Source organism: Grammomys surdaster, unplaced genomic scaffold (assembly GCF_004785775.1).
Source record: "Grammomys surdaster isolate TR1022 unplaced genomic scaffold, NIH_TR_1.0 194, whole genome shotgun sequence".
NCBI classification, from domain to species: Eukaryota; Metazoa; Chordata; class Mammalia; order Rodentia; family Muridae; genus Grammomys; species Grammomys surdaster.
Window position 1 is genome coordinate 11,437,185 of NW_021604639.1, and position 27,235 is coordinate 11,464,419.

The following is a 27,235-nucleotide window of genomic DNA, read 5'->3' on the forward strand; positions in this document are numbered from 1 at the left end:
ACTCTTGGTCTTTGCTTCCTAAAGCTATGAATGGTGCAGAAAGGAAAGCATTAACTTGCTCTCAATATGGACAGCAGAGTTAAGGTCACAAAGAAGGAAACGACCAGGATAATGGCAATCTTAGTGATCTTTGCTTTCTGACCCATACCTATGTGAGCATGTTAACCTCTTATGACTACTATACCTTCCCCGCTGTGGGGGACTACACGCAAACCATGAAACTAACACAGGTTGCTTCTTGTACAGTATTTGGTGATAGAAGGGAGGGGGGAACACAGCTACTAATATTACCAATGAGCATCGTAGCTAATGAAATGCAACTAATAAACTGAAGCCAGGAAATGGTACCTATCCAAAATCTCTGTGCACAGCAATTATTCTGTAGTCTTCATACACAGGGCATAGACACACAATACCAAAAGAGTGGTTTCCAGAATTTGGCTTTATTTTGCAGTACAGAAATCATTTGGAGCCATTTTGGAACAGACATCATTGAAATTGAGGCTCTGTCAAATCAATACTGCATTGCAGCTTGGTCCATTGAAGAAGCCATACCTGGGATAAAAGGTGCTTCTATATTTTTACCTGCTTTACCTTAAGGTTCTTTTCCCTTTCTCAGCAATTATAGGTTGAAATACCACATACTGGCTTCCTCCAACTCCCTAAGTCTGAAGTTTGGTTAAAAGTTTATACCCACATAAACAAAACATGTGGCTTTCCTATTTGGGCCCTGCTGTAATACTTGACATAACAAAATAGAGAAAACTTTGAACGTTTTCAGAAACCAAAGGATGTTCAATTTAGACTCCCAATATCAGGATGGCACAAATTGTATGGATCAATTGGGCAACATCACACAATCGCAAAGGCTACACTGATTAAAAGATACAAGTACTGTATCAAGTTCTCTGTATCGATATCAATATTTGTTTAGCAGCTCCTTCACTAGAAGAAAAATGCAGTCTGGTTAAACTGAACAGAACCAACCAATTCTGACTAGCCATTCCATGAAAACAAGTTAATACATGATATTAGAAAAGTGAAGGAGTATTCACTGGTATAGCACTCTTCAATCTCCATTTCGGTCATAAAAGCAGGGCTTACAATATTGATTTCATACAATATACATTATTTGCCAAATTTTAAGTTTGTCCTAATTATATAATATGTACTGCTGTTAGTCTTCTCCATAAATGTCATTCTTCTTGCGCTTCATTTCTTCAAAGTCAAACTCAGATCCTGTCATCCTCTTATAGATATCCTTAATGTCATCACAGGTTGTCTCAAAGTGGGTGGTGGCATCATAAGCACGGGAAATAAAGATCTGGAAGTAAGAAACAGTCTCAGACTACTAGGGATGGATGTTCCCCAATAAAGACTAGTAACATCTTTTTCAGATCATCACACTCACCTGACTATCTGTTCCCAAATCTTTAGGTACAAAGAGGTCACTGATGCTGACAAATCTATATGGGGAAAAACAAATCAGTATCACTGCTTTGCCTTATTTTCTAAGTCAGAAGCATTCTAATTATTCCCAGCAGCCAATTACTGTCTTGTTCTCAGAATTACCTGACCATGCAACAGATACCAACATCTTAGTTTTGATTTTAGTTGACATGACTGAGCACAATACTCACTTCTGTTCAATTGGTTCCAAGAGCTCCAAAGCTGGTCTGATTTCTTTCTCTGGTTCCTTTGTCTCCACAGTTGTACTTACAATGGCAATATACTTGCCCTGTGCTGCCACATTATGTGCAAAGGAGATCATGCAAACATAGATATCTAGAAGCAAATAATAACACACCTGACACTTGTAAACTCTGAACATAAAGGCACTCAAGTATCACATGCTTTTTCTTCATTATAAATTAAAATTACTTAAAATGGGCAATGTCATCTCAACTAAATCTTGGTAAATTACAAATATTAATGAAATTTCTCTTGACTACAGTATGGTTTGGATGTAAAATCACTCGAAACAGACTCATACTCTGAAGGATTGGTCTTCTGTTAGTGGTGCTCTTGAACGGTAACTGGATTATCAAAGTGTTTATATCACTGGCCTATTGATGAGTTAAGACCTGAGTGTGCTGTTAGAGAATAGGGTCTAGCACAGTGGCTCCCAACCTTCCTAATGCTGTGATCCTTTAATACTGTTGTTCCTCATATTGTGGCAACTCCAACCATAGAATTATTTTTGTTGCTACTTCATAATGATAATACTGCCACTGTTCTGAATTCTAATGTAAATATCTAATATGTAGATTATCTGATATGTGACCCCTGTAAAAGGGCTATTCAACCCCCAAAGCGGTTAAAAACTACTCAAGCGGGAAGAAATAACTGTGGTTATCAAATCTTTGAAGGGTATAATCTTGTGCCCAAAATCCTTTTTTTTTTTTTTAGGTTTTTCAAGACAAGGTTTTTCTGTGTAGCCCTGGCTGTCCTGAAACTCACTCTGTAGACCAGGCTGGCCTCGAACTCAGAAATCCACCTGCCTCTGCCTCCCAAGTGCTGGGATTAAAGGCATGTGCCACCACTGCTCGGCTCCAAAACCCTTTTTTGTCTTTGCATTCGTAGTTTCCTTGAGGTAAGCAGTTGTTGCCATATTGACATGAGTCCATGACCACTGAGACCAATGACCAGTGACAACTGAGTCAACTGACCAGACTAAAAACATGAGCCAAGCCTGGCGGTGGTGGCGCACACCTTTAATCCCAGCACTTGAGAGGCAGATTTCTTGAGTTTGAGACCAGCCTGGTCTACAGAGTGGGTTCCAGGACAGCCAGGGCTACACAGAGAAAAACCCTGTCTCAAAAAAACAAAAAACCATGAGCCAAAATCTTTCCTCCTTCGGGTGGTTTTCCCATAGAAAAGCTCACTAAAACCTTAAGAGACTGAGGATGTATATGACTATGAACTGCTAAACCTGGCAATGAACTCTGCTCCAAGTATGGTTCATATCAAATATAAAAAAAAAAATTATACTAGCTGGGTTGGTGAGACAGCTCAGCGGTTAAGAGCACTGACGGCTATTCTGGAGGTCATGAGTTCAAATTCCAGCAACCACATGGTGGCTCACAACCATCTGTAAAGAGATCTGATGTCCTCTTATGGGGTGTCTGAAGACAGCTACAGTGTACTTATATATAATAAATAAACCTTTGGGCCGGAGTGAGTGGGACTAGAACGAGAGGGAGAAGGGAAGGGGGTGTGGGGGGAAGAAACTTAACAAAGCTGGAAGCCCACAAGAGTCATCCATGCACTCTAGACAAGAAGCCAACATTCCAGGCAGTGGATTTACAAGGCTGAGATCATTTCAGTGCACTGCTGCTAGGAAGACCACATCTGGCTTCCCAGGTCTGCTTCCCATGTCACAGGAAAGTCTCTACTATAGTACAGAGTAAAGGCAGGAATCTGGGTGAAAACACTAAGAAAGCTCACAAAATTCTACCTTCATCTGTCCTTCAAAACTCACCTGACTTGCGGTTGACTTGGTTCTGTGGAATGATGATCTGGCAGGAGTTAGCATCGTTGGTGTTCTTGATAGGGTGGCTAAGGATACAGATCACTCTGATTACCTGGCCTACTTTTTCAACCCGATCTTTTACATAGCTGGGATCACAGATGAGCTGCTTACAACGAGCAATCTGTAACAAAGCATTTAAAGGGTCATTATAAAGAAGACATAAAAACCATAAAAACATGACACCCAAAAGTCATGTATTAGAAAGTTAAGTTCTGAAATGTATATTAAAACCTAAAGACTAAAATAAATAAAACAATCTTGAAAAAGAACACAGAAGGACTCCCTTAAAGACTACAGCAGTCAATATGGTGTGATATCTGGTGCTGGCCCACAAAGAGAAGCCAGAAATAAATATGTATATTTTCAAGTGATTTTTTGACAAACTAATTTTGGGACATGGCACATCTTAAAAACTTGTGGCACACACCTGTAATCTCAGCAATTTAGATACAAAGGTAGGATCAAAATTTTGAGGCCAACCTGTTTATACTTTGGGTCAGCGAGGGCTGCCTGGGTGTCCTTATAAAACTATTAATACGCTAAATAAAAAAGCTAAAACTTACCCAAGACCATAAAGAACTACAATTCCAAAAATTCTTAAAAGATGTATGAAAAAAGCTTCATTTATTATAATTTGGTACTGAGTGTTTAGCACATTGAAGACTCATTTGTGTGTTTCAATCAGTATATTAAATTTTTAATTTAAAAGAAAAGGAAACGACAAATATTTGAAAATGATATATCTGATAGGAAGTAATAGTCAAAGTATATCAAGAAGTGCTAAAATTCATCAATTTTTTTTAAGAACCTGATTAAAAATTAGGCGAAGACACAAGCATTGATGGCACATGCCTTTAATCCCAGCAATCAGGAGAAAAGTAGATCTGAGTTGGAAGCTAACCTGATGTAGAGAGCGAGTTCCAGGACAGCCAGAGCTATATAGAAAAACCTTGTCTCAAGCAAAAACAAAGAGCAAAGAATTTGAACAGATATTACTCTAAAGAAGCTCTACAAACTGGCTAAGTAGCACATCACTAAAAGCACCAGTGATATTCAAATCAAAAACACAAGACCCCTATTAGGATGATTACTACCAAAACAGAAAGTGACAGCAGGGTATGCACACTCCTCATGAGAACATGATATAATATGACTGATGTCACAACATGGCAATTTCTCAAAAAAAAAAAAAAAAATTATTTAATCCAGCAGTTCAACCTCTTGAAATATAACCAAAGAACTGAAGGCAAGGTCTTAAAGATAGTTATTTGTATACCAGTGCTCACGGGAGCATTACTCAAAATATCTATTTGGGTAAATAATTTATAATTTAATAATCAGTGTTTATATTATTTTTTCTTTTAAAACAGTATACTGGGCTAAGCCTACAAAGTATAAGGTACTAGATTCCACCTCAAGCTACACCAAAAATATCTCCAAATATTTATTATCTTCATAACTTAAAAAGTTCATAATTACTGAACTACAGGTAAGCATTTAAAGTAGCTTTGCCAATAATCAGTAAGTTTTCCCTGGGCAGTTGCAAGGTAATCAGAAGTAATTCAAATCCTCATTCTACTTTGACTTAAAGAGATCGCTATTAAACTATCATATGTGTGCAAGCAGAAAGTAATCAGCATACGGTATAGCACTATAAACAGATGATGCTGTCATCTTAAGACTTAGTATTACAGCCACTTCCGTTTCATATCAAAACCCTAAAGCTTTCTGAAGTCACCTGGGGGAAGATTTAAAACAAAGAAAGGAAGGAAGGAAGGAAGGAAGGGAGGGAGGGAGGGAGGGAGGGAGGGAGGGAGGGAGGGGGGAGGGAGGGAAAAAAGGGAAGGAAGAACAAAAAACTGTAACTTTAAACAATTAGACAGGCAGACCCAGACAAAGCATGCATGTGTGTATCCAACATGTAATATCAATGTCCACCACCACACTGTTTAGCAGACAACACATTTTCTTCACAAGAATAGTTACTTACCTCTCCTTCAGATTTTACACCAACCACTTTTCCATTTTGCACAATGATTTCTTCAATTGGTTTATTCAACATGTAGGTACCTCCATATATAGCACTTAACCTAAAAAAAGTTTTTTAATCAATTATAGTCACAATTCTAAGAACTGTTAAATCCTGGGTGGGACGGGGGTGGGGGATGGGGTAAGGGGAGAACATCTGAAATGTAAATAAAATATCCAATAAAAATAAAAAAATTTTAAAAAAAGATATGGGAGAAAAAAAAGAAGAACTGTTAAAATCTCCCTTCCTAAATCTAGATGAATGACAGTATCTACTAATGAAAAGTATTGGGCCATAAACAAATACGACATGAAAGTATGAGGGAGACTTGTTGGGAAGAAAGGGTTTGAGAGGTGGGAAAAAGGAGATATTGGGAGGTAAAAAAAAAAGTGGTCTAGTATAGATAAAAATGAAAATATATCAGTATAAAAAGAAAAATCATGTTAAGCAAAATAGAGACGTAAATCACAATTCTCAAATACAGGACTTAGTTGTGAACAACACATATTTCTATATGTATTTCTAATGCATATTGTAACTGACAAATACATACACACACATACATGTAGGACATAAACGTAGAAGGGTTTTATGTGGAAAAGGAAGACTAAAGGGGCACGGAAAACCCAGGAGAGATTAGTGGGACACAAAGAGGAAAATTGCTCTTTTCTTTCATATGAAAAATAACCACACGAAGACAGCTACAGTGTATTCATATATAATAAATAAATAAATCTTTGAAAAAAAAAAGATTTGTAGAAAAATAACCACACAAAAAAGGGAATAACTCAATGGTAGAAATCTTGTATGAAATACAGTAAAGGCCCTGGGAGCAATTCCCAGTATTACATAGAAAAGGGGGCCCAAAAAAGTGACAAAATTTATCACAAATGAACATACATCCTCCAAAAGAAAAAAAATTACAAGAGAAAAACAGATGAACAGAGCCCCGTTACCTCAGGAAACAGTGTTAACACAAACAGAGACTGCTGCTCCAAAAGAGAAACAGTGTTAACACACACAGAGACTGCTGCCGCAAAAGAGAAACAACTGGGACCAAACAGCTGAAGAAATGATGGCCTCAAATTCTGAATTTGGCTCTTTTAGAAGTAATCTAAATATTCAACCAAGACTGTCAAAACCTGAAGAAAACCCAAAAGATCATTGAGAAGAAAAAAATCCACACTACCCAAAGGAAGAATTCCTGGGTTCAGAGACAGCCTCCTTCTCATGCAAGCCAATACCAGCCATGGGAACAGGAGTTTCAATGTGCTACAGGCAAACAAGCTAGAACCAAAGTCCTTCAAAATGAAGGTAAAATATTTCGAAAGAACCAAAAGCTAGTCTGGAGATGTAGCAGTTATGTGCTTGCCTGTGTGCCCCCAGTACAATACAATAGCCAAAATAAATTTTGAAGATATATATCACCTGACTTTTTAAGACTTAACTACAAAATTATAATAATCAGGGCAATGAGGTAAAGGCAAAGACAAATAACTTGAACACAACCTCCAACTAGACTTCAACATGCAGCTACTAAACACACACACACACACACACACACACACACACACACACACACACACACGTAATGCAGCTAGAATAACTAAATCCCAGGGCTTAGGGGAGAGGCCCAAGCCCTCCATCACGTACGCACAAACATTCTTTCAAGGTGAATGTTAACAGTTTCATGAAAAGTCAAAACTGTGTCTCTTCGTGCCCTTAGGCTAAGCAAAGATTTTATAGTTCTCAAAATGCATTAAATACATGTAGAACAAGCTTAACATAGTGAGCTTTACAAAATGTAAAACTTCTTATAAAAAGCAAGCCACCAACTAGAAGGAAATATTTTTAAGAAGTCAGGTCTGACAAAAGATTGGAACTAGAATACATCAAGATGACCCACAAAACAAAACCCAAAAACAACCCAAACCTTTAAAATTGGACAAGACTTGGACAATCACAACACAGAATTACAAATGGCTCTCGAAAAGGTGGTAAAGATTAATTTTCCAGACATGCAAAATCAAGCTATACAGCCAGCGAGATGACTCAGCTGGGAAACTGAACATAGGTTCAATCTCCACTGCTGGAAAAAACACAGATTAAAAGTAAAGATAAAACTGAGCACTGTAGCACATGCCTTTAATCCTAGAACTTGATAGACAGACAGAGGGAGGCACATCTCTAAGCTCAAATCCAGCCTGGTCGACAAAATAAGTTCCATGATAGCCAGGACCACGTAGAAAGACTTTTGTTTCAAAACATTAAACACAAACAAACAACAAAAAAACAACTTTTTTTTTTTTTTTTTTTTTTTTTTTGGTTTTTCGAGACAGGGTTTCTCTGAGTAGCCCTGGCTGTCCTGGAACTCACTCTGTAGACCAGGCTAGCCTCGAACTCTCGAACTCAGAAATCCGCCTGCCTCTGCCTCCCAAGTGCTGGGATTAAAGGCGTGCGCCACCACCGCCCGGCCAAAAAACAACTTTTTAATTAAAAAAAAATTTGATAAAGACACTATACCTGACATCGAGTTCAATTCACAGGACCCACTACATAGGAAAGAATCCATGTAAATCCTACATACACATGTGCACACACAGTTACACACATACACACACACTAATAAATGTAAATTTAATGTCAATAAACAGTACCAAGTTTAAGTATTGAATAAATAAAACTATCACTGCTGTGTATATAAAACTGGCACAAGTGCTCAGAAAAGCAGTGGCTTATTACTTTCTAAAATCATACTTTCAGCCAGGCGGTGGTGGCGCACGCCTTTAATCCCAGGACTTGGGAACCAGAGGCAGGCGGATTTCTGAGTTCGAGGCCAGCCTGGTCTACAGAGTTAGTTCCAGGACAGCCAGGGCTATACAGAGAAACCCTGTCTCGAAAATAAATAAATAAATAAATAAATAAATAAATAAATAAATAAAATCATACTTTCAACATCAGTCAGCAATATTATCTGTACACGAAACTCTCATAAAAGCTTCATTCATAATAGCCCCAAACTGGAAATCAAGACATCCCAAAGGGTGTGGTATAACCATGTATTTACACAGTATCATGACTCTCAGGTGGGTCTTCGGATCATGCATCCACCTAAAGGGATCTCATAAATGCTGTTGAGCAGAAGAGAAGCCAGCAGAGGTGAATGGGCATAGAATGTATTTTTCTATGTGGAGGGGACTAATTATGGTCTGAGGTAACTTTATGGGGGAGGAAAACATTTTTGTAGTAATTGGAATTGTAATGATACATGTCTATAAAGTCTATACACTTTTCAAATTATATTTCATCTAACTGAAGCTCTGTTTATTATCCATAAATTTCATTTTAATAAGAATAAAAAAAATCTCAAAAACAGAAAGCAGGCAAATAGCATTTCATTATTCAGAGACATTTTTCACCTTCATGAGTCAAGATGAAGTCTAGGATCTTCAGGGCTATAGCTAACGGGTACAGCAGGTACTCACTCACCTTGCAAATCCTTGTGGCAATTCTCCGAGACCATAAAGTGGATAGAGGTATGGGCTTTTACCATATCTTGCCAAAGACTCGCTGTAAAGTTTAATTCTATTAATCGTATCACAACACGGCTGATCTAAGTAGCTGGGGAAAAGTAAATGAACATTAGAAAAGGACTACTTCCTTCTTCATTTTATATTCTTTTCCTGCAGTAACTTCAAACTGCTACCCCCAAATTTCTCTTAAAACACCCTTATACTCATTTGCAACTAGAACCCCTTTCTTTCCCAGGGCCAGACAGCAACACACATGTCCTAAGTCTCACCCTTGGGAGTCTCACAGTTGAAAGTTTCAAGAAAAATCTAGATCTGAAAACGAAACTTCTGACTGGAAGCCTCACCTCTGTCTGCTGTTGATACTCCCAATAATGTCTGATACAGTACAGGAAGGAGCTGTAACGTTGCCTAAACCCACCTGCAGTAAACACTTCCTAGCATAGCTAGCAAACAGCTCACAACCTTGGCCCACGAGAGTCAGCAGCCTACTTACTCATCTGTTCTGTACAGTGCAAGCGAATGGCCAGTAAAGTCTATAACATCTTGGCCCAGATCAAACTTCTTATACACATCTCTCATGGAGGTCTTCTTAGGATCAACACCCTCAAACGTTCTAGGATCTTTTTCATCAAAGTTGGCAACATAAACCAGGAACTTCCTGAAGCGGCGTTTCTCAAACAGTCCCATTAAGCCTGAAAAATATTTTTGCAAAAATCACACGGAATAAGACACTGAGAAAGAAGGCAAGGGCATTTTTAAACACCAATGTTAGAACTCAACATGCATAATTTACATAACCTAGACTCTAGCTGTACACTCTAAAACAGGTCATTCACAGTATTCGATGCACAGCACCACTTCAGGTAAATGGTACATATTTTCTGAGAAGTTGAATTCCGTATCTTAATTGGGCACAAAATAACACTGAAAAAAAAAAATGCTCCAAAGGCATCTATACCAATGTTCTTCCTCTAACAGTGCTGATCTGTAACTCAGCCAGTTCCCAAAATCATGAATGTTGCTTTCTTTCTTCTGAATGCTATGACACACTTAGACTTCATGGGAAAAGACCAAGACACCAAGGAAGAATAAGCCACAACTTAGTTTAGATAGTGACTGCATTGTAGGTCACTTACTTTAATGAAATCTTAAACATCAGTACTCTGCTCTAAACAGGCTAGAGAGATGGTTCAGCAGTTAGGAACACTTGCTGCTCTTGCAGAGGATCCAGGTACAGTTAACAATACCCACATGGTCACTCACAACCATTTGTAACTCCAGTCCCATGAGATCTACTGCCTCCTTCAGGCCTCCATGGGTACTAGGCACACATGTGGTGCACACACTTTAATACAGGCAAATGATCAAACAAATGTTTTAAAAAATCTTTAAAAGGAATACACTGGCTATGGTGACACATACCTTTAATTTCAGCACTTGAATGTAAAGGCAGGTGGATCTCAGTAAGTTCTAAGTCAACCTGCTCTACTTCTAGGGCAGCCAGAGCTACACAGTAAAATCTTGTCTAAAACATAATTTTTTTAAAAAGTATGATATACACAGAGAGAGATATAGGGTAATATATGCAAACCCTAAGCTTTCTCTCTGAGTCAGTAATCCTACTAACACACAGCTGGTAGTAAGATAAAGATGAGAAAACTCTTAGTTTTCTATCTTTTCTTGTCCTCTTCTAAACGGAACAGACATTAAAGTTAACTGGTACATAATCAGAGAGTATTTGTGACTAGATAAATGGATTTCTGAGATTCCTTTTCACCAGAAAAATCTCATCATTGTGATAAATAAAAATGAGAATTACTTACTAGATGCCAGGGCTTCTGCTTCAGTGGAAGGAACCTTGTAGATTTTCCCTCCCTTATAGACAAAGCTCCCTTCAATCACTTTGAAGTCCATATAACGAGTGACCTCTGTGTAAAGCAGCATCTTCACCAACTGACCTGGAAAAGCCACATAATGCAATGGTCACTCAAATCTTACTACCATTAAAGAGGAGCAAAACTTGCCATTACAGCCTCCAAACTTTTTCCTAACACTGTACAGCAGGTCTTACCAGAAGCTTCCAAAGCCACATTTTAAGTGGTGCAGCCAAAATACACACCTTAAGCCCATGTTTAAGCTCAATGTTACAACTCGTAGGCTAATGAATCAACTTAGCTGTGCAAAGCCCATGAAATATGAACTAGTGGTGGTAAGAGGTCTGCTTTACTGCAAGTGAATTCAGGCAACTTTGCACTTCTGTATCAGACACAGACAAATTCCAAACACTTCAATTTCTAAATCAACTTATATTTATTAAAAAATACTGACATCAGATAGATGAAGAACCACAATTAGGAATATCACCTGTCTATAAGCTCATGTGCCAATCATCAAAAGCTTTTATGAGACCAAAACCATTTTAATGCTCATCTGAAAGGATAAGTACAACAGGGTGGCCACATCTTTTTTTTTTAAGTTAGGGCTGGAGACATAACTCAGTGGAGATACTCATGCGGTAGAGTTTAAGTACATGAACACTTGTCTGGCCCCAATATTAAGACTCATGATTACAAATTGAATATAGCTCAACATGGCTCGCCAGGCAACCCAAGTCAGAAGGCTGCTTGGGCTAGCAAAAGACCACATCTCAAAACCACCACGTCGAAGTATTCAAATTCATGAAGTCAAAATGGTAACAAGAGTGCCAAATGACAGGCCTCTTTGAAACAGTAAATTTTCAACTAAGATAAAAGTAGGTGAACTTCATACAATATTCACGTATTTATATAGTACCCAAGCAATTTTATGGCAATAAAATGACACTATAAAAAAAAAAAAACAGTAACAGTAAATACTGATATTCTTAGAATCGTGTGTAAAAAGAAAATAATGAGTATATTAAATATAGGAAACATCACAATCAAAAATCCAATGGAAAAGACCAGCAAGTGCTCTGTACAGAAGAACGTATGGAGTAGAGCTGTACCATAGAACTGTACAGCAGAAGCTGGCTGAAAAGGCTGCTCCTGTGTCCTGAGACAAACAATACTGTAAAGAGTTCACTGCACAGCGAACATAACTTTATAAACATGCCAAACACAACACTGTCCAATTCATCAATAAACAGGGAAGCTGGCAATTAATTAAAACTCATCCCACCCTCTCTAATAGATTTATGCTAAAAATCCAAATTTCACTTTTCAATAACAAAGTGGCAGAAACAAAATGAATACTAATCAAAGGTTAATAAATGTACTGGGAAAGGCAAATCCAAATGTGGCAATAAGCAGACAAGGCTTTCTGGAAAAGATCCACAATGCTCTCCTAGGTATGCAGGGGGTACGATACAGGAAGGAAGGGAATGTGTGTGAGCTGATGAGGTACCACTGTCTATACAGGCTGAAAATACATGCTAACTGGAACCACACACACATGCACATACATGTATCTTATATATCAAAATATTAAGCATAATTAAATCTAAATGGTGGCTCAATCCCTAGCACTGTAAAACCACATCTGGTTGAGACTAACTATGTAAATTGCTTCCTTTCTACTTACTGTTAATGTTAGCTAGATTATACAAGCTTGTTGATAATTTACCAAAGAAGAATTCTGTTATTATCTAAATGTAAGACAAATAAAAATAAAGTCTCTACTAATACAAATTATAAAACATAAACTCAAAAAAAAAAAAGGAAAAAGTAACACATATTTTATACCATGGGAAATAAATTTATAACAAAAAATTTAGTTTTTCCTTGTTTTATTTATTTTTTTCCCCCAGACAGGACCTCCCACTGTGAGACTTGGTTGATCTAAAATTTACTTGGAGCACAGGCTAGGCTAACACTATTAGCAATATCCTGTCTGAGCTTCCCGAGTGCTGGGATTACAGGTATACACTACTACACCTGGCTCACTGCTCAATACCATCTTAGAAAAAAAAACAAAGATATCATAGAAATTTTATAAGATATTTTAGTCTCCTAAAATACTGAGAAATTTAATTTGAAGTTAATCTCAAAAAACTTACAAACTAGAAAACCTTTAAATGACCATGTAAGACTCAGTTTCATGTAGATTATCACGTAAGCATTAAGAAGGGACCCTGTTACAAATATTTACAATGTTATTGTATTTACAATTTTGGTTTGCACTGCACCATACCAGACCTGCACCAAGTGTGAAATGTCTATAATTTCCTGCAAAATTTATATATATTACAAAATCTTCCATTTTGGTATGCACTGTGCCACGTCATGATTTTGTTTCTTTTCAGAGCTATTTACTATCCCCTTCCCTCTCTTCTTAATTTGACTCTAGACGCTTATAATGGAACATATGACTCAACTACTTTCACATAAACAAGCTCCAGGGCATCAGATCCAGGGTAATAGTCCCTACTTCCAAATCAGATTCAGTACACTGTCATAAATGATATTAGAATTCTTTACCATTGGCCATAAGGAACTTGGGAATTAAGTCAACATTCCAGTCTCTTCCTCTCCCCATTGATGCTGGTGGTTGTCCTGGTAATTTAAATCTTTTGTATAACTAAAAGCAGAACAAAAAATACCAATAATGTAACAAAATGTAATTTTCATCAAGTTATCAATGATTTTTAGATCAAGAGGTATGCTTTGACACAACTCCAAGAGTTAAAGTACAAGGCAGTTTAGTTTGAGTCAGTTAAAGCTTTTATTTAGTCAGAGAAGGCTTTAGGTCTCAATATATTATATAATTAAACACAGTATTTAATTTATGAACTAATGCTAAGATTAACAGCACTGCAGAGGTCTGTTTCCCACTTACTGTAGAATCATTTAAACTCATTCCCTCTAATTTTGCTTCTCTAGCTACACAAGTTGAAAAATAAATGTCAACCATTTCATAACTAGAAAAGATAGAACTAATTTCGCTTAACTTGTAGTTCTGAGGTTTTACTGAAACACAACTGTTGTATAAAATTGCACACACTTAATGTATACACTTTGGTGAGTATGAACATAAACACACAACGATTACGTCAGCCAAAGAACACTACGTACACATTCACCTCCAATGAATGCTTCCTAGTATAATAGTGTATGAAGTTATCAACAAGTTTTTTCAGTCTAATAGCCTGTACTTCTCCAAAAGAAAAAAGGATTAAGGAAAGGTGGTGCAACTTGTAGATTCAGGGAACAGAGAAGAAACACACATACAATGCTTAATCCCTTAAGTAATCCTGGTTTTAAAAACGAGTTTACTGAAGAGCTAAATATCACTCTCTGAATGACTGGAAATCTGAATACAGTCTAAACAGTGTTCATTTTCATAAATGTAGTGACACTGTGATGATGTGCAAAATGTCATCAGATGGAAACTGAAATATTTAGGTCAGTGTCACAATGTCTTTATTACTTTCAACTTTTCAAAATCACGAGAAAGCAATGTCTAGTGGCACAGACCCATAAACCTTGTAAATTAAAAAATACAGTAACAAGTAACTAACAACAACAGCAACAAAAAAACCCTACAAATCAAATCAACTGCATCAAAATGTGAACTGCTAGATTCAGATGGAAGGTTTTGCTACACTGGTAATAAAGTACTTTCAACTCTTCTATATTCCTAAAGGAAAGAAGGATATATGTATTAATCAGGCAATGATTTTAATACTTATGGAAAAAGTGTTACTCCCCATATATGTAAATGTTAACAAGCTCCTTGTGACTCATTTAGGACTCACATGTCTTATCCAAAAGGGGAGGGAAAAAAAGGAAGAAAGACAGCAGAGCAAATAGTACTAAGCTTGGAATCACAGCTCTGACTTAAAACAGTGATGAAGAATACAGGATGATAAGAGACTAAGGCCATAATCAGGTCAGGTATCAGCAATGGCATCTGCTGGCACACTAGGCACAACCCAACCCTTGCTTCCTCATCCTCACTTAACATTTTTACAACCCCCAAACTAGAAGCTCCTAAAAAAATTGGAGAGCCACCAACTTATTAAACAGAGTATTTAATAAGCCAAAACTGCCTGCCAAGGTGTTCTACACCTTTAACCAGCACTCAGACAAAGTGGAGCCAGCATGGTCTGTATAGAGTACAGGATAGCCAGGACTGGGAAGAAAGACACCCTGTCTCAAACTAAAACCAAGACCACATTCAAAAGCGAAAGTGGACACTCACAAATAATCCTGCATGTAAAGATGTGTGGACCAGAGACTTACATCTTCCAGTGGTGTTATAGATGCACTTTCTCCTCCATAGTATGGGTTCTGATCCATATGAAGAACCTTCTTTCCATTCACTGACATTATCCCTGACAGGATACATTCCTAAAGGAAAACATGTATTTTTAAAAGAATAAAAGACATACATAACATGTTTAAATGTCTTCTCTATTAAAAGGTAAACTCACTAAGCATTCTCTTAGTAATTAAAAACACTCATTCACCATAACAAAATGCTTCTCCTGGACTCCAGTGAGCTCCAAGGTGAAAATGAGATTCCCAATACCAGGACAGATAAGCTGTTTTTTTACTGGGCAGATGAGCAACGGCAGGGCTTTCACCTGCATCCTGTTTCTATTATTTTCTACTAAGCATTCACTAAGGTCTTTATGAGGCATTGAAATTTAACTTAAGGGCACACTTGTAATACCCACCTTTCTTACACTGCAAAATCCAGCTCAAGGAAAATCTTTAGTGCCATTCATTTATAGAATGTAAAACCTGTTACATGAGTTACATCTTTATTTGAAAGAAATGACAAACTACGACTATTTGGCTTTGGTAAGTTCTTTCAAAAATAAGCCTCCTAAAAATGGACACATTAGGTATGGGAAAGTAGGAAGCCCTGAGTGATTCCTGAGTGGGTGTGTATTGTTGACATGACCATGCTAATAGGACAATGGCAGATGTCCCTCTCAAATAGACTCAGGGAAATGGCAAAGCATTCCCTCCTTGTCCAAGTGTGAATACTGACTATGTGCAGAAAATGTCCACCATACCTTCCAGCACCACCACCTACCACTCCCCTACAAAGGCTGTTCCTACCGAGCTTTCCTAAGCCTGTCTCCTTGATCTGGCAATAATGGTAAATGCTGCATCCTTGTTTATCTGAGTGTAACAACCAGGTCTCCTTGCTCAGATGTATGCAATGACTATCTCTATTCAACTCTATACAGAATACACACTGAGCATCCAGGATGCTGAGGCTTCTTCAGCAGAAAGCCCGGGCCACCCATCTGTGTGACTGTCTTTTCTTCATTCCTTTACCACATGACTCAAATCTACCCCTAGAAGCCTGCAAGGATGCAGCAGTTGAGTGCTGGAGAGATGGACAGAGGATAAGACACCAACTGCCCTTCCAGAAAACCTGGATTGTTTCCCAACAGCCACAAGGCAGCTCCAAACAGGCTATAACTTTTAGTTCCAAGAGCTATGACTACCTTTTTCTAGCCTCCATGGGCACCAGGCAAGTACAGGGTGCACAACATACACTTAAGGAAAAGGTGATGAACACAAAACAATAATGATAATAAACCCCATCATCTGTTACTAATAAAATACAATTCATGAATGCAAAATAATGGTGGAAAGCTCATCTACCACCATAGGGCCCAATACTCACAGGGACTTTTAAAAGTGTTATTAATAACACCCGACTGCTGCACCGTATTTGATCGCACTGTGAACCCCAAGATTGTGTTATCTATTGAAAAGAGGCGTTTCCTGTTGTGTGGCTCAGCCTTAGCATATACCTTTTAATCCCTCTGGCTGGAATACAGACACATCCTTAGTTCACGTCTTTAATCTCAAAAAAGGAAGGTAATGTTAGTTTGTAGAAGGAAGCACCCATGTTTGAAAGGGATGTCTAATTGAGTGGCAGACAAAAGAAATGGATCAGAGAAATGGCACAGGGTGGCACAGGAATTTGACCAAATAGGATATTCCTAATTCTCATGAGAAGAGAAGGGAAAGGAAACTTCCTTAAGAGAACAGTACAGAAAGAGAGAAAAGGGAAAGAGGCAGTTTTACCAGGACAGGTGTTCAGAGGCAGGTTGCAGAGAGAGAACAAGCTAGACACAGAGGAAGAAAGAGCTAGCTAGAGAATGAGAGAGGCTAAAAGATTAGAATGGATTGCTAGACTCAGTTTAAGGCCAAGAAGAGCAATTTAGAAGTTGAGAAAAGCCAGTTTGAATCAGTAAGATGGAGAGAACTTTTGAGTCAGAACAGCTGAATTGAACCAGTCAGCGAGAGTTTAGAAAGAACAAGAAGAGGTGAGCTTATTATTCACCCGTCAAATCTCAGAGGCTGAAAACATTCTAGGCCTAGATTAGATTGCATAGAGGCTAGAAGCTTCCAGGACTAGGCCTGGGTTAGCAGATGGGAGCAGTAAGCCTCCAAGATGACAATACAGTAAAGGTTACATTTACACCTGATTCTTTTTTTTTTTTTTTTTAAAGATTTATTTATTTATTTTATTATGAATACACTGTAGCTGTCTTCGGACACACCAGAAGAGGGCATCCAATCTCACTATGGATGGTTGTGAGCCACCATGTGGTTGCTGGGATTTGAACTCTGGACCTCTGGAAGAGCAGTCAGTGCTCTTAACCGCTGAGCCATCTCTCCAGCCCTTACACCTGATTCTTATCTTTTTATCTCAAGACTAAGTCTTCCTACTACCAAGCTGGCACATATACCTGAAGTGCTGGCATGTTCCAACACACCATATTACAAGACAGACAGGACTTTTCATATCATTAAGTGAAACATACCAACACTCAAAAGATCTGTATTGGCCAAGTGGTGGTGGTGCACGCCTTTAATCCCAGCACTTGGGAGGCAGAGGCAGGTGGATTTCTGAGTTCGAGGCCAGCCTGGTCTACAGAGTGAGTTCCAGGACAGCCAGGGCTACACAGAGAAACCCTGTCACAAAAAAACCAAAAACAAACAAACAACAACAACAACAAAAAGAAGTAGAAGATTTGTATTGTTTAGAGTAAGCTAGGATTTGCTCACTGTAACTGGGGGGTAGACCTAACCTGAATGTGGCAGCATTGTCGTGAGGAAGGAAGGTGAAGGCATGTGGGATGGAAGGAGGAAAAGGAGAAAGCCATCCAGCACGGGTATTCTTTCTTTCTGTCTGTCTGTCTGTCTGTCTGTCTGTCTGTCTGTCTGTGGGCTGCTCGGCCTCCTTACAGCCTCCTAGCCATTATTGGCAGAAACCTCTGAAAGTAAGAGCTAAAGTAAATTACCCATTGTGCTGTTTGTCAGCTGCTTTGAAGTCTAACACAAATGTGTTTAAAAGATGGGCTGAGGAAACAATTTGGTCCACAATCCTTCCAAGCACAAGAACCTGTGTTAGAGCCCCAGACCCACATGAAAGTCAAGGAGGGTGGCACAGACACCAGTGTTGATGCATCAGATCAGGCAGACTCCTGGGCCTCCATGGTTACCCAGACTAATTTACTTGATGAGTTCGAAGCCAGTGAGAATCCCATCTCAAAACAGGTGGACAGTGCTTAAGAATTGACACTGTCCTAGGCCTTCCTTACACATACCCCAAAGTAAGGTTTGTTTGTTTCGTTGTTGTTGCTCTGCCTTTTGACAGTGTCTTACTGTGTATCCCTAGCTGACCTGAACTCAGTATTCAGACCAGGCTGCCCTGGAATTCAGACATCTACCTCAATCTGCTTTGTGCTAGAGTCAAAGGTATGTATAGCTTGTTTGAAGTCTTACAAGGACTCACTTATTTGTTCTTGTTACAGAACAGGACCTCTTGGGTACATGGCCAATCTAGCAGGCAGACTCATTTTGTAAATGAGTTTACAGGGGTATCACAATGCTTGTTTGTATAGGCGGTCTGGCTATTTTCCCAATAACAGACCAGTTGGGACAGAGCCCACATGGCCTGCAAAGCCTTAAGTATTATGTCCTATCTGAAATTCTGCCTAATCCTGCAAGTGGAGGGTCTCATGGTATGGTTCCTGTTTTGCCATCATCTACCATCTTGCTGAGAAATGTGCTCTAAGCAGGCTCTGGAAACTCGGGTTGAATCCACAGCTCCCAAAGGTTTAATAAACTAAAACAGATCTGTTTCTTGGGCTGCTTGGGAAGGAAGGGGGATGAAAACCTGCATTTCTAAAAGGTTCCTAGGTGATGGTGATGACGCTGGTCCAGAACCAATTTCCAAAGAGCAGCTTCTCAAGTGACAGTCACCTGGGGCTCATGTGAAAATGTACATTCAGATTCCTGTGTCTGCCTGAGGGAAAAAGTTTCTGTGTTTCTGGTAAGTTCTCAAGTGCTTCGGAAGCAGTTAGTCTAGGGAACTGCACTTCTGATAACAAAGCAACAGAGGACTCCACTGAATGAACACACCGTGGGAACATGCCAAATTGTATGTAGCCACTCTCCTCTTGAGCCAGACTTCCGGTTCTTCACTAGTTAAATATTGTTCTGTGGCCACTTTGGGCACATTTGTTATGGCGGCATCATAGAAAGCAGACTCTGCCCATCAGTTTTCCATTATGACTGCAAACTCACTGCTCTGACACATGTAAAATCCCTATTTCAGGACCATTAGTCACTGTGACTGGGGTGTGGTTTCCTCACCAATCCTGATGGAATGAGGCTAAGAACACTTTGATTAATGATTGGCAGAACCTGCTAGGATTTAATCACACTTTTAGCCTTTTCTCCCTTGTTTGAAATATTTGATTTTTAAATATTAGTAATTACATATACTATTAACCTGTGTCTGTGTGCATGTGCCCAGAGACCAGAAGAGAGCATCAGACCCCTGTAGCTGAAGAGGCAGGTCACTGTAAGCTGCCTGAGGAAGCAAGAAGCATTATGGCCAATAACTCTTCTTTTTTTTTTTTTTTTTTGGGGGGGGGGGTTTCGAGACAGGGTTTCTCTGTGTAGTCCTGGCTGTCCTGGAACTCACTCTGTAGACCAGGCTGGCCTCGAACTCAAAAATCCGCCTGCCTCTGCCTCCCAAGTGCTGGGATTAAAGGCGTGCGCCACCACTGCCTGGCCCAATAACTCATTTTTAAAAAACACTTTAATTTATTTTTTGTTTTACTTTTTTAATTGTATGTGCATGAGCATTGTGCCAGCGTGTATGTAGGTGCATTCCTGAGCCTAGGGTTATGTGTGTATGTGCATTCCTGGGTCTGGAGTTACAACAGATGGTTGTGAGCCACAATGTGGGGGCTGGGAATCAAATCCAGGTCCTCTGCAGGAGTAACAAGTGCTCATAACTGTTGAGCCACCTCTCAAGCCGCCTCATTTTCTTAAATGGGATTTCGTCCTTTTTGTACTACTTTATAAAAGGTCTTTATATATTTTAGAAATGTGAAGTCCTTTATAGGTTATATATACTGCAAAACATTTTCCATTGTCTCTACCTATTCACTGTCTTAATGTCATATTGATAAACAAATTGAAAGTATTTTACAAATACAATAATCAGTCCTAATATTACTTAAAAGCAATTCCCTTGTGTCTGTCTCTGTCTCTTTCTCTCCCTTTTTTTTCAGGACAGGGTCTCACTATGTACCCTCATCATGTAGACCAGGCTGGCCTCAAATTCAGATCTGCCTGCCTCTGCCTCCCAGCAGGGCTAAAGGCCACTTCGCCCAGCTCCCTGGCTTCTTTTAGTCCAATATTAGAATATATTGTTCACGCATATACGAAAGCGGAATAACAACAGGCTCTTACATTTAAAAAGAGTATGGCCAAAAAGTCATTCTCACTTAATAAAAGCAGACTTCAGGGCTCAATTTCTGAAACAAAAATCACAGCAAACTTTGCTGAATATCATCTACACCTAACTCTTCACACTCCTACAAATATGCATAACCATGGCCCTAAAACATGAAGACTAAGAACCAAAATAAAGGGCCTAATAATTTAAAAATGTGTCAAACAGCTGACAGTAACTGCCTTCAAAGGTGTCACTTAGAACAAATACTGCCTTGGTTGTTTTTGTTTTTAATGTGGGTTCTGGAGGACCTTGTTTCTCCACGAGCAGCATACTGACACTATTTTTCCTAGCCCTGCACACGTATGAATTGACACATATGTTTGCACGCACATGGGTATCATGGGACAAATGTGCAAGTCAGAGAAAAACTTGAAAGCAGAAAACTGACTCCCATAACCCGTGGATCCCAGTGATCAAATTCAAGTCTTAAGGCTTAGCAGCAAGCACCTTTTCCCACTAACCCATCTATTCTGCTAGCCCCCACATCCTTTTATAAATCCCAATTTGTAGTGTTCTCTCTAACTAGAAAAGCATTCCTCCTGCTACTCAAAGCTTACCAGTACTTTATTAATTTGTTTTGAGATAGGGTCTCTCTATGTAGCCCTGGCTATCCTGGAACTCACTACATAGACCAGGCTTGGCCTTCCTGAGTGCTGGGATTAAGGGGTGTACCATCACAATAGGCTTACCAATACTTTTAAAGTCAGTTAACCACATTTTCTGGAGTTTCTGGCAATTCGATGTGAACATCTCATGCATCCTTTTTCTTTAGTCAGATGGGGTCTCACTATGCAGCCTCAGCTGGCTACAGATGCCAATCTCCTGCCTCTGGGTATGCACAGAGCCCTCAGGGCCTACATTTACTCTTATAGTCACTCCTTCATAGGAGTAACTTGTGTGTCTTGATTCATTTGGAGCACTCTAAACATCTTTAAGCTAGGAATACTCAACTTTTTTTTTTTTTTTAAAGAATTTGAAAGCATTGGTCCTGCGACCACTAATGCAAGGAGTACAAAGTCCTTTGTCTATACCTCTCCAAGCTATGGCAAAGGTTTTCAAGACACTCCTGTTACTTACCGCATCCTTACCAACCTTACAGTGTAAGAAGCTTTTAAGTTTACCTTTTCATTTACTGTAACAGACTGCAACAGTCTCAGATAATTTAAATAACTGAGATAGGATAAATAATTACTTCAATTTGAGTCTTCAATCAGGAGACTCTCCTGAAGGAGGAGAGTTAATGGCAGCTTGTCGTGTTAAGTTCAAACATTAACCCACATTAACCCAGAGTAGCCTTTCAAATCAGATGCCACTTGAAATGAGACAAAAATCAGACACCCGAATCAAATTCCCGACTTTACCTGTATATATGCTTAAAAAGCATACATGACCCTCAAGTGCTTGGAACATTTACATCTTCTAAGGCAAATGCAAGCAGCTTCCTCCATCTACAATGCCTGAAACAGGTGTTTTATATGTCTGGTGTTTTTCTCATTTTAGAAAAATTTGATACATATGGGATTTTTTTGTTGTTTTTGTTTTAGACAAGGTCACACTATGTAGCCTTGGCTGGCCTGGAACTCTGTAGGTAGATAGATCAAATTCTGTCTGCTTCAACCTCCTGAGCCACCTACATGCTGGGATTAAAGTAAGTGTCACCAAGCCATAGCAAGGTTTCTTGGGAATGGGATCCAAACCTAAACCTAAATTTTACTTAGGCTAGCCTGAAAATACCTTAATACAGTATGTTGGTGAATGTGCATCTTGACAGCCACCCAGCAACATAATGTCAATGGTGGAATTTTCCAATTGTGGTACTGCACTGGAGCTTCAAAAAGATTCATTTGGGGCATTCTAAATTAAACATCTTTAGGACAGAAATACACAAGCTTTTTTTTTTTTTTTTTTTTTTTTAAGAATTTGAAAGCCTTGGTCCTATGACCACTACAAAGTCCTTTGTCTATACCTCTCCAAGCTATGGCAAAGGTTTTCAAGACCAAGTCTAAGTCTGAGCAAATTTAAATTACAGTTTAGGATTCTCAAACCAAGCACAAAACCTAGTATTTGATAAGTATGTTTTAATAAAGAGAAATGGTAGGGAGCGTATTCTGGGATATAAAATAATCTTTAAACATATAATGATGAAAATGAGTTGTTTATATGTCAAAGTACATGTTTCTGTTCCTAATGTGTAGGCTTACTGTGTAGAAAATAAAACAAGAACAAAGCCTTTGGAAAGCACAAATGGCTATGGAGCGGGCTCTTTTCAAATAAACTAATTCTAGCACAACTCAGTGATTTATTACCAAGCCCATATGAGTTGCCTGCCAATTATGTGGTAAAAGTCTGCTTACACATGCTCAAAGCATAGAAATGCAGAAGTTGCCAGCCAACCAACAAAGAAGGGATAGGAAGCAAAAATGAGACTGAATAATTCAAAAGGCAAAGCAGCCTGAGCCTAGTTAAAGGGGCTGAAGTCCCCACAAAGCTCGCTAGGACTTAATGCATTCGTTATGTCACAGCACAAAATTAGTCCTCACAAAACACTAGTTACCAAGACAGTCACTCTCCTTACTGGGCTGTCAGTAGAAAGGCTTGTCTATAGGCTACAGGTTTGGAGGGGGGAGGGGTGTATTACTTTTTTTTTTTTTCGTTTTCAAGACAGGGTTTCTCTGTGTAGCCCTGGCTGTCCTAAAGCTCTGTCCACCAGGCTGGCTTCCAATTCAGAGATCCATCTGTGTCTGTGCCCACCTCCCAACCCCAAGTACGGGGATTAAAAGTACCCTGATATTCAAAGTACCATGACCTCATAGCCTTTAAAGTGATAATTCTCAATGTTAAGAGAATTACACAGAATCTGCCATTTCTCATAGAAAATTAAAGGTCTTCTTTACTAAAGTTACATTCAATGCTTGTGGATTAATGCAAATTTAACTGACTGAAACAATGCCAACACCAAGTAACACTAAAGTAACAAGGTTCCTTCACTCAAAGTCCCTGAGACACACCAATGTTATACAACATTTAGTATACACCCTTTTATTAGGTTCTTAAATCTCCAACACTAAATGTCTACAAGCCAAACATTAATAGTGTGTACACCCTGATATTCAAAGTTACTTCTAATTTGTGGTTTTAAACTTTGAGAGTCTCTTGAAGATTTAACCTAATTCAAGATTTAACCCGTGTCCTACTAATATCATCTCTTAGTGTCGACATCATCCCACCATCATTCCTACTATCAATGATGGGCCTGTGATGATCACAATCCTACACTGATACAACTCTAAAAGAACATTTCCCAGTATACATCTAGGAAGGCCCAGTGAGGAACAAACTTAGCATAGCTATAAGACAGCAGAAACTGTTCTAAATCCTAGTTACTTGTGTATCCATTACCCATTAAGAAATTCACAATTCAAGTGAAAATGTAAATAAAGGGTGTTACTTTGTTAAACAGACTGTGCTGTCTTTGACACAAAATGAGGCTTCTAAACTAGGCTTGTGGAAGCTTGCAAGATGGCTCTGCACTCACTCATCTGCACTCAACCGACCTTATTAATGGGCAAATATGAAGTATTAGCAATGACAATACAAAAGGGAAATAATTGGTTCTCACAATATGCTGGCAGCCACAGGGCCCACTAACAGGCTACCACAAACTACTTACTATGCTTGGAACCCCAATTAGGCACTAAAAAGGTCAACCTGCAGAGAGCCGTGGGTAGAGTGATTGATTTAGGCATTCAAGTCTTCCCACCGGACAATTCCCCCCAAAAAAACCCAGCAGCTGGGTGTGATAGTATGTGCCTTTTAATCCCAACACTGACACCTGGGAAGGCTAGATGGGAGAAATCTCTCTTTTGAGTTCAGGAGCCTCATCTACATAGGAAGTTCCAGGATAGCTAGGCTACACAAAAAGAACTTACTTCAAAAAAAGAAAAAAAAAGGGGGCTGGAGAGATGGCTCAGTGGTTAAGAGCACTGACTGCTCTTCCAGAGGTCCTGAGTTCAAATCCCAGCAAACACATGGTGGCTCACAACCATCCGGAATGAGATTCGATGCCCTCTTCTGGTGTGTCTGAAGACAGCTACAGTGTACTCATAAGTAAAATAAATAAATCTTAAAAAAATAAATAAATAAATAAAAATAAAAATTGGGAGGCAGAGGCAGAGGCAGGCGGATTTCTGAGTTCGAGGCCAGCCTGGTCTACAGAGTGAGTTCCAGGACAGCCAGGGCTACAGAGAGAAACCCTGTCTCGAAAAACCCAAAAAAAAAAAAAAAAAAAAAAAAAAGGGGAGAGAGAAATTCAACCAATCATTCATTCAAAGTAAGTAGTTGTAGATGAGCAATGATGTCTATCTGACAGTCTATTCTCTGGGCAGTCACATGTTTACTGAGCCTAGAGCAGGACATCTGGGCCTTGCCTTTTATTCCAACACCCAGGAGGCAGGGATAGGCTAAGCTCTGCATTCCTGGTCAACCAGGGCTACAAAGTGAGACCTTGTCAGAATACAATAATCTCTTCTAGCAATCACTATTCGTCCCCGTAAGGAGAAAAATCAGCTTTTCCTAAAAGTATTTAAAAAAAAAAAGTAGAATAAAAATCTTCAAGGTTTTCTCTAAAACAGTTATTTCCAAGTGTTTTATCTTAAAGATATTAATTTGATCCTAAGAAATGTCAATGCATTTCAATAAATTTGAAAGCCGTGGCTCTTATTACATGACTTGGACATCTGATGGACATCCATATGGGATGCATACATCAGTGTCAGTGTTCCCGATGAAGTAATTTACTCACAATGTCACATCCAACTACACACATACATCACACACACACACCCCGCAATTGATAGTCAAAATGGTTGGTTCTCTTTCCAATTCCTTTTTGCAAATAAATGATCAGCCTTGTTACAGCAGGGGTGCGGGGGTGGGGGGAGCACAAGATATAAAAACCTGTCTATATTTGTTTCCAGATCTAAGAAGATAGATACTCAACGAAAGCATACTGTAGCATTAGGTACTGCCTTACATTTTTATACACCAGTACATTCACACTGCGCATTTATTTTCTAACCTGCCTGAAGTGTATGCAGTACAGAGAACTCAGCCTCCCCCTCCTCAAGAAACAGTGGTGGCATGCAATAAAACAAACAAAAGGGAAACATGGCAAGGGCCAGGCGTGAAAAGTATTTAATAGACAAGTTTTGAAAAAATTAATTTCCCATTCCAAGCGAGAGAGGATGAGAGGGCGGTAAAGCAACGCTTAATTGAGGCTTATTAGAAAAAGGGAGTTGTGTTCTTTAAAGAAACTCGTTTCATTATTTTCTCTAGAAACTTAAGTTGGCCAAACTCTAGGACAAATTACCGACCAGCGATCATCCTTCTGCCTGGCTTTCTGCGCCCAGTGACTAGCTGAGCAAGCTGCTGCAGCTGCTCGCCACATAGGAAATGCTAGCGCCAGCAGCGACTCCCTCCCGCTCGGCTCAGGGCTTGCCTGCTTCCAAGCGGGAGAGGTCATCCACCCAAAAGGGAAGTGCAGGGAGCACAGGCTGTTTTCCCTTTCCTCTTCCTTCCTGCAGGAGGACGAGGCTGTTCCTCTCCGGCTGTTGGGCGATTCTGTCCTCAACTTCCCAATGGGCAGGCTTCCCACATACACGTCCCGGGTTCCACATCCTGGTTTTTCCTAACACACTAGGACGTCTTCAAATCACTGCATCCCAACAAGCCGCGATCTCCCTCCCCAGACCCAACACGGATGAGTGGGGACGGTCCCCAACGGGGGTGCAGACACGGGCGCGGGCGGGGCTAGTGTACACTGATCGGACCCGCCCTCGCCCCCGGGCCCGGTACAGGCCGGTCGGACAGGTCTCCCCGCCGTCCACCGCAGCTCACCGTCAGGCCGGTGCCCAGCACGATCACGTCGTATTCCTCATTCATGGCGGGGAAAGGAGCACACTCAGGGGCTCGAAGGCCACCGTAGAGAAGGGAGTGAGAAGTCCGGCCGCTCTGGGCCCCGGGGGGGGAAAGGGAAAAAGCGAGGAGAGGAAAAACGGAGCTGAGTAGGAGGCGAGGCCGGCCGCCACCTCAACGGGAAGAGAAGAGCCGGGAGGGGAGGGAGGGGAGGCGGGGAGAGCGCGGAGAGAGGAGAGCGAGCTCCGTAGCCGGGGCGGGGCGTGCGAGAGGCCGCCGGCGCTGTCAGTCACGGGAGACCTGCTCCCTCATTGGTGCATCTCCCGCTCGTCCCACCTCTCCCTTGTTTCCCCTCTCGCGAGAGAAGGGCGAGATGCTGCCATCTTGGCTTCCGGTTTTTTTTTTTCCACCCGTCTTGTGCTACAGTGGTTTGGGCGGCGACACGCGAAGCCTAGGGTA

At 39.8% G+C, this 27,235-nt stretch overlaps 1 protein-coding gene across 1 annotated transcript; it reads right to left on the bottom strand.

The window, feature by feature from the left end:
• Positions 1–424: 424 nt before the first annotated feature.
• Positions 425–26,989, bottom strand: Gdi2 (GDP dissociation inhibitor 2). The gene is made up of 11 exons (XM_028769904.1): positions 26,759–26,989; positions 15,316–15,423; positions 13,552–13,651; positions 10,918–11,052; positions 9,588–9,786; positions 9,051–9,182; positions 5,523–5,622; positions 3,482–3,653; positions 1,641–1,785; positions 1,412–1,466; positions 425–1,324 (listed from the first exon to the last, which is right to left on the bottom strand). Exons 1-11 carry the CDS (start codon positions 26,801–26,803, stop codon positions 1,178–1,180), a joined length of 1,338 nt encoding a protein of 445 aa, XP_028625737.1. The 5' UTR covers positions 26,804–26,989; the 3' UTR covers positions 425–1,177.
• Positions 26,990–27,235: the final 246 nt, after the last annotated feature.

Excerpts from the sequence above, each read along its gene's own strand:
- Gdi2 (XM_028769904.1), bottom strand. The coding sequence starts at position 26,803 with ATGAATGAGGAATACGACGTGATCGTGCTGGGCACCGGCCTGACG. Across the intron at positions 1,467-1,640 it reads TTGGAACCAATTGAACAGAA|ATTTGTCAGCATCAGTGACC; the intron begins GTGAGTATTGTG and ends TTCCCCATATAG. Across the intron at positions 1,325-1,411 it reads ATTTGGGAACAGATAGTCAG|ATCTTTATTTCCCGTGCTTA; the intron begins GTGAGTGTGATG and ends TCTTACTTCCAG.